Below are 10,959 nucleotides of genomic sequence, written 5' to 3'. Positions count from 1 at the left end.
GGAACCATGAATTCTGCACTCTCAGAAAATCCTGAAGGAGAATGTCCGGCCATCAGTTTGTGACCTCAAGCTCAAGCGCACTTGGGTTATGTAGCAGGACAATGATCCCAAACACACCAGCAAGTCCACCTCTGAATGGCTCAAGAAAAACTAAATTAAGGTTTTGGAGTGGCCAAATCAAAGTCCGGACTTAAATCCGATTGAGATGCTTAAACAGTCCATTCATGCTCGAAAACCCTCCAATGTGGCTGAATTAAAACAATTCTGCAAAGAAGAGTGGGCCAAAATTCCTCCACAGCGATGTGAAAGACTCATTGCCAGTTATCGCAAACACTTGATTGCAGTTGATGCTGCAAAGCGTGGCACAACCAGTTATTAGATTTAGGGGGCAATTACTTTTTCACGTAGGGCCAGGCAGGTTTGGACAGTTTTTTTCCCTTAATAAATGAAATTATTATTTCAAAACTGCATTTTGTATTTATTCGGGTTATCTTTGTGTAATATTAAAATTAGTTTGATCTGAATCTTTTATGTGTGAAAAATATGCAAAAAATAAAAAACATGAAGGGGGCAAAAACCTTTTCATGGCACTGTATATATAATTAAAAAAACAAGCTGGTGTTAGAGGCCTTTTTTTTAAAGAAAACAAGCAGTTTGAAAATGAATATAGAGTTCAAGTGTTAGAGGGTCAAATATAGATGAAAGAGATGTGTTTTTAGTCGTTTCTTGAAGATGTTTAAGGACTCAGCTGCTCTGATTGAGTTGGGTAGGTCATTCCACCAGGAGGGAACATTTAATATAAAAGTCAGTGAAAGTGATTATGTGCCTCTTTGAAATGGCACAATAATGCGTCGTTCACTTGCAGAACGCAAGCTTCTAGAGGGCACATAACTCTGAAGTAATGAATTTAGGTAAATGGGTGCAGAGCCAGTGGTGGTTTTGTAGGCAAACATTAATGCCTTGAATTTGATAGCTACAGCTACTGGTAGCCAGTGCAAATTGATGAACACAATTTGAGGTGTGACGTGTGTTTATTTTTATTTCTTTTCGACTCATAAAAAAATTTGTTTTGCTGCTGCATTCTGGATTAGTTGTAGAGGTTTGATAGAAGTGGCTGGAAGACCAGCCAAGAGAGCATTGCAATAGTCCAGCCTGGACAGAACAAGAGCTGAGAGGTGAGGAAGAACTCAGATGAGTAACTGTTATCAGGTGTCAGCAGTAGATTGAGTTTCTCAGTAAAGTCTCCTGATTGGTCACTCACCGTGCTGGTGGCGTGTGATTGGCCGGAATCTCTGTGTGTCTCCTGTAATCTGATCTCCTCTTTCAGCTGTGTGATGCGGTTCACTCTCTCCTGATTCCTTTGGACACTGGCCCTGCCCTCTGACATCATCATCATCATCATCATCATCATCATCATCATCATCATCTCACAGACTGATGTGAGTCTCCTCATGCCTACCAGTAAGATGCATGTCCATTTCCTGTCTGAGGAGGTCCTGCAGGTCCCTCTTCCTGTCTGCTGTCTCACACTCTTCCTCAGCTCTTCCTCCATCAACCACCTACAACACAATCACACACACAAGCTAGAAATCAGCATTAAACTCATATTTCACACAAAACTCGGGCAGAAATGCATGAGATTGATGAGATTACTCACAGACAAGTCCATGTTTGTGTCGAGCGGCTCTGAACTGAAGATCTGTGTGTGTGTGTGTGTGTGTGTGTGTGCTTGTGATTCACTCTCTTCAAATATTCATTATTAGTGTTCACTTTCACCTGTGTGTGTTTAAATGTGTTGCATTCAGGGTTCCTATAACTATATTGTATATACACTATATGGACAAAAGTATTGGGACACTCCCTTAAAGAACAGGTTTGACTACTTTAGTAATTTCCATGAGTACAAATCTTAATGTTTAAGCATATAATGATATTATAGGGAATAGTGTGCTTCTAATTTTATAGCAACAGTTTGGACAGGACCAATACTTTTGGCAATATAGTGTAATTTTTACATTTTTATTATATTATCATTTTTTATTTTGTATTTTCATTTTCATTTCAGTTAAAGTTTTGGTAATTGTATTGTGAATTTTTGTCATTCTGAGCTGTTTTTATTATTTATTTATTTTATTTTTTTAATAAATATGTCTATATAGATTTTATTGTGTCTGTGTGTGTATGAAAAATAAAAAAATACAAATAAATTCAGCTAAATAGGAATATTTGTGTAGAAATATTATTTGTTATTATTAAATATTAGTTTTTCATATTTTTTCAGTTTTATATATTTCTATAGTTTATATATATATAGCCTGTAATTAAATATGTGTGATTTAAAAACAATAAAGTTAAAAGAAATAGAAAAATAATAAAAACTGTTTCAAAGTATAAAATAAAAACTATAGTATTGTCTCAATGATGGTAAAATATCACTGCTTGCGTCTCATAATCATCCGCTCCGTCCTATAAATAAACCCTGTGGTCAGTTTATTCTGAGCGTCTTCCTGTGCGAATTCATGACCGCATGCAACACTTTCATATTCAAATGCCGGATTTTCAGTAAGTCACATTGTTTTTAGTCAAGTTACATTGAAATAAATAAGGATGTGATACTGAACATATCTGTTTTGAAAAAGAGAAGGAAGATTGAGAAAAAATTATAGGCAGATTACAATATATATGACTATTTATTAGAATACACACGTCTGCTTCTGTAGGGAACTAGACATTATTAATTCAGTGAAAATGATCTGAAAGAAGAAGTGCATGAGTCAGACGGCACATAAGCTATATTTCTCAGAACTCTTAATATTTACATTTGTATATGCAGCGGATCTGCTCTATTGCAATTTATTATGCTGATCAAATCTGTTTCCTAATGATGCATCTGATGTTTTCAGTCATGTTCAGTGCAATCTGAATAGCACTTGTATACATTTTTCCTGTTATTTTCAATGATTGCCTTATTTTTTAGTATTATAAGTATAGTCTTATAGTATATACTAAAATAACACTGTAAGCTGCATAACATTTCAGTGCAGATTTACTCTTCATTTATTCTTCATCTCACACACACACAAAAATAAACTTAATAACTTTGATTAAAAAAAAGGAAATTGAAAGCTGAAATAATAAAAAACAAAAACAAATGGAAAAACATATCTAAAATGTAAATGATGATTAGAAATGTTGCATTGGTAGCTAACTGAAATAAGGAAGTAAATAAAAATAAGCTAAACAGAAACACACACACTTTTTTGTTTAGCTTTTATTTTACTTTTTTATATTTATCTATTTAATTTATTTATATTCGTCTAAAAATAAAACAAATAAATCATATGTAAAAAGTAAAACTAATTCAAGCTAAATAGAAAATCTTAATCTTGAATCTAAATAAAAATAACTATAAAATAATTAAATAATACATTTTAAAAAAATCATACTCGGCTCAAAAATCAGCCTTTTCACAATGAATTGCAACTTAATGCATGCATCAACATTCTGTTTTTATAATGAAGTTTTGAATCATATTTATTGCAATGTGAATAGCACTTTCAATTTTGTGCCTTATTTTATTGCCACTTCAACATGTTTATCTTTAACATGTCTACACAATAAATGTTAATATTCTAATTTCATGTTCACATCGAAACACACAGAGATCATTCAGACAGAATTGAAAATATTCCCGTTTAATAAATAATATTTTTGCTGATTTTTATGGATAGGGTCAATCATTTTTAAATAAAACAGTGACAATAAACACACGCAAGTCTTATTTGGAAACAGCATGTGTTTATTTACAGACATAAGCACTGTGATATTCATGCTACCTCGAACAACATGCTGCGAGTTCAAATTAAAACAAAGAAATGGTATCACACAGAGCATTTATTATTAGAAAAAGGGTTAGACCAGCGCTAATATGCTGCGTATGTTTATCTATTCTGAACACAGATCAGAAGAAGAGATCTTCAGTAGGAAGGTTATTGGGTTATTCCCATTTAATATCATCCATCTGGACTGATTGATCGTCAGGAGGTGAAACTAATGACAGATAATAGGGCTGGAGTTATTCTCTTTATTGCTGGACGAGATGATTCACTCTGGAGAAACAGAGACACACAAACATCAGGAAATGATTTTACTGTCAAATACTGTTTCAGCCGTTCTACTTTTCATACGTTTCATTTGTTACTTGCTGCTTCTTTGCTGTTTACTAGTAATATTTTTCAGAGTGTATCAGTGGTTTAGATGCTCATATTAGCAGAGTAATCTACAATGGACTGTAAAAGATACACTCACCGAGAAGCTCAGCATCTGTGATTATCCATCAGCGGAGAAATGCATGAAACAAACACAGAGAAAGATGTCAATACTACTTTATTATACAAGTTATTTATTTGTGAAGGTGCACAAAATCATTTCTAGTTTGTTTTAGTATGGATTCATATTGTATGTGCTTCTGCTGAGCATTTTTCTTATTTAATTCAATTATTTGAATTCAATTATATCAGCAGATTCTATTACCGAGTGTACCTAAAAGTAAAACTAAGAAAAATTCAAATAAAAAATTTTTTGGTAACTTGGTATAGCTTAAAAATTAAACATAAATATTAGATGAAAAAACACAACAAATAAAATAAAATAAAATAAAAAGTAGCCAGTGCTGTTGTGGTTAGCTAAAAGTGTTAAAAATCATTGTAATCATGGCCTTTTCATGATTTGTTTAATATAAATATTGGATGGAAAATTTTAAAGTAAAAACTTTAGAAATGCTGCATTGGCAACTAACTGAAATAAATAGTTTAAATACTAAAATTAAAATAAATAAAATAATAATAAGCTAATGCTAAGTAGAAATATATATACAGTAGCATATATATAAAACAAATACCAAAAATAACAAAAGTACATTAACTAAAATGAAAATATAAAAAAAGGCTAATTCAAAATATTAATAAATACTATAATAGTATATAAATTTGACTAAAATAACACTGCTAGCAACAATTTGAATGAGTGCAGATTTATATATAGGCACAAATTACACTGAAGGAGAGATCTGATACTGTATTGTCATTGTCAGCTAAAATAAAACTATTACAAATAATTTTCGGTAATTCAAATAAATCTGAAAAAAAAAAAAAAAAACGACTATTAGATGAAAAACTTAAATGATTCTTAATGCTTTTTTAAATGTTGCTTTGGAAAGTAACTAAAATAAATAAGTTTAAGTACTAAAATTCAAATAAGTAAAATAATAATAATAATATAAAATAATACATAATAACAAAATTATAAAACAATAAACTAAAAGGAAAACCAAAAATAATCAAATGAATGCTAATTCAAAATATGAATAAATATGTATATGAATAATAATAAACACTAATCCTAAAATAACAGTTCGCAGCATAGCAGTTTGAGTGAGAGCACATTTATATTGTTTATTGTGAAGTTTGCTCGCACCTTAGCTGCACTGGGGGCGTCCATGTATGCGTGTGTCGGGGATCTCGTTGCCCTCTTTATCCACACACCAGCAGTATCCGGTGCTGTGCCAGCACTGCAGGGGCAGATAGTTGCCCTGATCATCACACTCAGGCTTGAAGTACCCGGGTCTCACCTGCCTCTGAGACTCCAGCTGACACCTACTCTGAACCTCGACAGCTGCGGGAGACACGAGCACATGTGTGTGTGTGTTATACAGAGATCTGAACGGATCAGTGTGTGTGTGTGTGTGTGTGTCTCACCTGATTCAGGAGAGCTCTTCACCTCCTCATCCGCGTCCACCAGCAGAGGCAGGCTCCTCATCGGCAGCTGCATCTTCTTCGGCATCAGTCTGGAAGCTTTTCACAGAACGTGGAGATTTAGACCATGTGACAATGTTTAGGATATACAGAAGCTGATAGTTTATACATAGTGTATAGTTTGTTATAGTTACTCACATTTTACATTTTTATTTCTATTCTATAGTAATCTAGTGTATTTATATATTATATATGTATTTATATATTAACTATATGTAGTTTATTATGATTATATTTATTTCTGTAATATATGTATTAAAGTGTGTGTGTAATATTTTCCGTTTTCTTTTTAGTTCAAGTTTATTGATTTTGTTATGTGCACTTGTCATTTTTATTCATTTTCTTGAATTCAGTAGCTTTTATTTTTGTTTGTACTTTTAATTTTTTGTACTTATTTTATTTCAGCTAGATATTTGTAACCGGTTTTTTTTTATTTATATATATATATAAGTTATTCATCCAAAATTTCAGTTTTACTTTTTTGCATTTCAGATTTATTTAAATTACCTATTTTTTTTAAGTATAGTTTTAGTTTTATTAACAACATTGGCTGCTAATATAATTCATAATGAAAAACGTGAATTAAATTAGAAAAATAATAGAAAAAAAACTAAAACAAAACAACTATTAGATGAAAAACTTAAATGACCCTAATGATTTTAAATGTTGCCTTGGCAACTAATTAAAATAAAACGCTAAATTAAAGGTAAATATAATTGTAAAAAAATAATTTAAAAAACTTCAAAACCAAAAATAATACATTGAAAGCCAATTTATTCATATTTATATGAATAAATATGTTTATAAATACTATCAAATACTAATCCCAAAATAGTGTCTAAATAACAGTTTATTTCAAATAAATTAACATTTATTTCAATTACCAAATTTAAAAAAAATAGTTCCTAGTTTTATTAATAACACTGGTTGCTAATATAATTTGTAATATATATATATATATATATATATATATATATATATATATATATATATATACACACACACACACACACACTGTTTATTAATTTATTATTACTATTAATATTTATTAACATATTATTACATGTATTTTTTTCAGATTATTTGTTTTTTATTATATGTAATTTGGTGATTTTACCATCCAGTTGTCCGCTGCCCTCTCTCTGGTTTGTGAAAATTGGTTGCAGTTTCTAAAAAAAACAAAAAAATTAGATATTCAAAACCAAAAAACCCACTATGGATGAAGATTATTATTATTAGCTGTTTAATCTCACAGTGAGAGGAACGCTGCTCTTCTTGCCGGAGGTCTGGTCAGAGGACTCGTCAGAGAAATCCTTCAGCAGCGTCATGCTGTTCATGGGAAGATGCATCGCCTTTGGAGGAGCACCTGCAGACCAAACATAGACAAGCGATAAGAACATGATTCGTTTAGCTCTTAAACCATATATAAGTGCCAGATGCAAGGAGAATTCAATCTATCGTTCCTGAATAACATGCATGAATAATTAGGTGACATGACCTGTATTTCTGTAAACGAACAGTGTGTAATGTTCAGATGTTTAGCATGTAATTCACTCGGCTGTGTTGCTCACCGGACATCTTTCTGGTGAGCTCCATCTTCAGCTTCTCCTGGCCGGTGGTCAGAGCGCTGATGTGTTCCTTCTGACCCCAGACGAGGTACGCGGTCAGCGCCTGTCCCGCCAGAAGGAGACAGGCCAGAACCGTCAGTCCGGCCACCTTCAGCGCCTTTCTATTGGCGTTCCTGCAGGAGACGGCACAGAACAAACATCTGAGACCTTCTGCGCTTCTCATTTCTCATGTTTGTCTGTGTGGGTGTTGGTTATCTTGAAACAAATGGTCATCTATCTAGCACAGAAAGTGTAATTCCCCCCCCAAAAAATGAAATTTTCCAGTGACTCACGATGTGCCTGTTTTGAAACGCTTGCGATCCTGGGGATTTTTTTGTAGTTGATTTGCTCTTCATTTGATTTAAAAAGGGACATTTCATAATCCTCATTTGCAAGCTGCTCTGGATAAAAGCATCTTCTATATGAATAAACGAAACTAATGTAAATTTAATGGTTTATTTTTTTTTTTATATTATGTTGGCTGGTTTGGGTTTTTAGGAGAACTGAGAATAAACAACAAAAAATGCCCACGGTTATAAGTAGGTTAGTTAATTAAAACTAAAACAATAAAAAAATGTGTTACTTAAAATAGAAGTCAACAAATATTGCTATATACAAATGTATATTTTATTGCAGCTTGTCAAGATAGCATTTATTTTGATTTTGTTAACTTGACGTAGGCTACTAAAATAACTGAAAGTGAAACTGAAAATAACAGTGATCAATAATAATAATATAGACATATTTAAAAAAAAAAAAAAAAAAGAACAAAACAGCATAGTACTAAAACTTTAGAATTAAAACAGAACATATTAACAATTATTACAAATTGCATCTTGATGTTGATATTTGTCAGTAACTCACTTATATGTAACGTCTATAACACATTGAAATCTGAATAACTAATAACTGCATATATTAAAATCATTAAGTATTTATTAAAAACTTCTCCAAAACAGCCTTGTTGATATCTGTTACATAAAAACATCCAATCAGTAACGCCAGCGCGTGTGACGTCACCAGTAGCTAGGCAGATTTTGATTTCCTTCTTTCTGATTTCGCAGTTTTTCATTGGAATTTCACACTAAATAAGCTATGCACTGAAACCAGTTCCGTGATTATTCATGATCATTAACAATGCTTTTATTCGCACTAAACTGTCTTTGAACAGGCTACCAAAAGAGTTTTGCATGCAAAAAAGAAGAAGAAAAAAAAAAGTTTCACAGGATATTTCAAAGCATGAATTCTTGAACATTTATGCTATATTATAATTACCACCATGCACTGCTGTGCAAACAAACAAACAAATAAATAAATAAATAAATAAATGAATGAATGTACCCTCCGCGGTTCAGGATGGTCTCCTGGCTTGGCACGCGCTGGATCAGCGCCTCGTTCTGATGCTCCTCCATCACTGGTGTGTCTGTGTCTACGTCTCTAACACTAAATGCAGCTCTCTGTAACTCTCCAAAGGTTTTATGCGCCTCTGGAACCCGCTTTTCAGGTCGTCTGCGGTGGAAAGTCCCAGCTGTGAAGCTGAACCTGATTTGGGTTCTCTTCACATCTCAGATGTGATTGGCTGACGAGAAGAGCGTCATTAGTTGATGGAGAGAAGAATACTTCAACCTGTATGTAAATATGAGAAACAAACAGTGAAAACAAACATCCCCATTCCTCTTTCAACGATCAAATACAGAATAAATCCGTGTTTCAGAGACGGATTTGACACCCATATTAGGTTATTCTTTCTAATAACTCTCATTAATACTCAATTAAATCATTACAGAGGGATGTTTAGAAAATATGCATTCATATTTGAAGTTTTTAAGTTTCTCTTTTATCGCCTCCCTTAGGAGAAATTTGTCTTTGGCAACCGGGAGAGCAGATCAAATAAAATAAATAAAAATAAAAGGTTACACTTTATTTTGATAGTCCACTTTAGACATTCTACTAATCATATAAATCATATACATATATTTGTAAAACATATGAATCAATCTGACATTTCTATTGATATCTTGCATTTCTGAAGCCTGTTTAAATGCACATTAACAACAAGTACTTAAAAGAGTTTCATGAGTGAAGTTTTAGCACTCAAACTTATAATAAAGTCTTTACGCTGCTGTAAAGTTCTAAAGTGGCGTTATTTTGAAATGCAAACATAAAGATGATGGAATGTGAGGGAATTAGTGCAGGTTCTGCCAAGATACAACTGATTCATGCATCCAGTTTCTCTGATTGGAGAACAAAGCAGCTGACTTTCAGTCTTCCTTTAAAGCAGTGTTTCGGGTTTTCCTGAAAGGCAGAACTGAGAACATGAGAATCCGCAAAGAAGAAATGAAATCCCCAGAACTCACTGTGATACGCCATCCTTTCCAAATGTCAAACGTGAAGTGAAATCATAAGCTACATGATCTCTGATTTATGGCTTGCATTTCGGAAACTAAATCTCTGACGTATTTATCAGAAATGATATTGAAGCCAGTTAGTGTTTACAAAAAAATGGCATTTACTATAAAAACCTACATTTACTTCCCTATATCACAAATAAATCCTAATCTAATCATGACAAACTATATATCGTTGGAAAGGTCTAAGACTCCTATAGATATTTTACCACCGTTTTTTTTTGTTTTGTTACAAATTATGTAGGAAAAGTAATAGATTAATTTATGACAAGAGTGCACCTCAAAAATCTACATCATAACAGGAGTCAGGTCAGACAAAGACCTTTTTCCCTATCCCGCTTTAGAAATCGTCATAAATTATGTATCAATCTAAAGCTTAAACTCTCAAAATTCATCCGGTGAAAACCATTTTAAAATTGGACATTGCATTACCATGAAAATGATACATCGAAATCATTTTACAAAATGTTTTCGTTCATGAATTATAATAATTGAAGTTTGGATAGTGCACTTTCACGTTTGAAAAATGGGAAAACAGATCTAAATAACATTTCTAAATCAGTAAAAATAGGGCACAATGTACTGTATGAATATAAGGGAATTTTACAGGTGTTTTACCTGTATTTTGAATTTGACACTGCATTGCATTGTGCTTTAGGATTAACAGAAATTCCCATAAAATTACTGTATAATATATACAGTACATCTTCTTTTTTCTTTTTGTTGTTGTTGTTTTTTTTTGTTTTTTACAGTGTAAGCTTTTTAGGTTGCATAAAGGCCTTTTTACATGAATTAAAATATACAAATTAAAAAAATATATATAATAATAATTGATACTTAATTACCAACTATATTGATAAATATTGCATGGAGTAAATAATTGACTAGCTGCCTACTTAAGCACATCTTTATATTTTGATTCAGTCACATATTCAGTTGAAGTCATTGTCAGTCAGCCACATTTTACGTTGTGTTTTTTCTTTTTTTTTCTTTTACAGTGTAAGCTTTTTAGGTTGCATAAAGACCTAAAAGATTTTTTTTTTACATGTTTACTATATATATATATATATATATATATATATATATATATATATATATATATATATATATATATATATATATATATCAGTA

The 10,959-nt window shown here is 32.0% G+C and overlaps 2 protein-coding genes across 2 annotated transcripts in view; both read right to left on the bottom strand.

Moving 5' to 3' along the window:
- The window catches only part of golga6l9 (golgin A6 family like 9), a 14,152-nt gene extending 12,483 nt beyond the window's left edge, over positions 1-1,669 (bottom strand). Inside the window, exons 1-3 of the mRNA XM_016276470.1 lie at positions 1,658-1,669; positions 1,460-1,559; positions 1,262-1,380 (exon numbers count right to left, since the gene is read on the bottom strand). Coding sequence (XP_016131956.1) covers positions 1,262-1,380; positions 1,460-1,559; positions 1,658-1,669 — 231 coding nt within the window. The remainder of the gene's footprint in view (positions 1-1,261; positions 1,381-1,459; positions 1,560-1,657) is intronic.
- Positions 1,670-3,778: 2,109 nt separating this feature from the next.
- On the bottom strand, positions 3,779-8,876 carry LOC107588318 (H-2 class II histocompatibility antigen gamma chain-like). Its single transcript, XM_016276366.1, has 8 exons — positions 8,762-8,876; positions 7,385-7,554; positions 7,067-7,179; positions 6,931-6,982; positions 5,757-5,852; positions 5,476-5,673; positions 4,309-4,323; positions 3,779-4,109 (listed from the first exon to the last, which is right to left on the bottom strand). Exons 1-6 carry the CDS (start codon positions 8,830-8,832, stop codon positions 5,477-5,479), a joined length of 699 nt encoding a protein of 232 aa, XP_016131852.1. The 5' UTR covers positions 8,833-8,876; the 3' UTR covers positions 3,779-4,109; positions 4,309-4,323; position 5,476.
- Positions 8,877-10,959: the final 2,083 nt, after the last annotated feature.

The sequence above is a fragment of the Sinocyclocheilus grahami genome, unplaced genomic scaffold, assembly GCF_001515645.1.
Source record: "Sinocyclocheilus grahami isolate Dianchi unplaced genomic scaffold, SAMN03320097.WGS_v1.1 scaffold102.1, whole genome shotgun sequence".
NCBI classification, from domain to species: Eukaryota; Metazoa; Chordata; class Actinopteri; order Cypriniformes; family Cyprinidae; genus Sinocyclocheilus; species Sinocyclocheilus grahami.
This window is presented reverse-complemented; position numbering and strand designations above follow the sequence as displayed.

Bases quoted from the DNA above. Each gene is read 5' to 3' on its own strand.
- LOC107588318 (XM_016276366.1), bottom strand. From the start codon at position 8,832: ATGGAGGAGCATCAGAACGAGGCGCTGATCCAGCGCGTGCCAAGCCAG. The intron at 7,180-7,384 runs GTGAGCAACACA...TTTGGTCTGCAG, and splicing joins GCTCACCAGAAAGATGTCCG to GTGCTCCTCCAAAGGCGATG. The intron at 5,853-6,930 runs GTAAAATCACCA...TTCTGTGAAAAG, and splicing joins GGGCAGCGGACAACTGGATG to CTTCCAGACTGATGCCGAAG.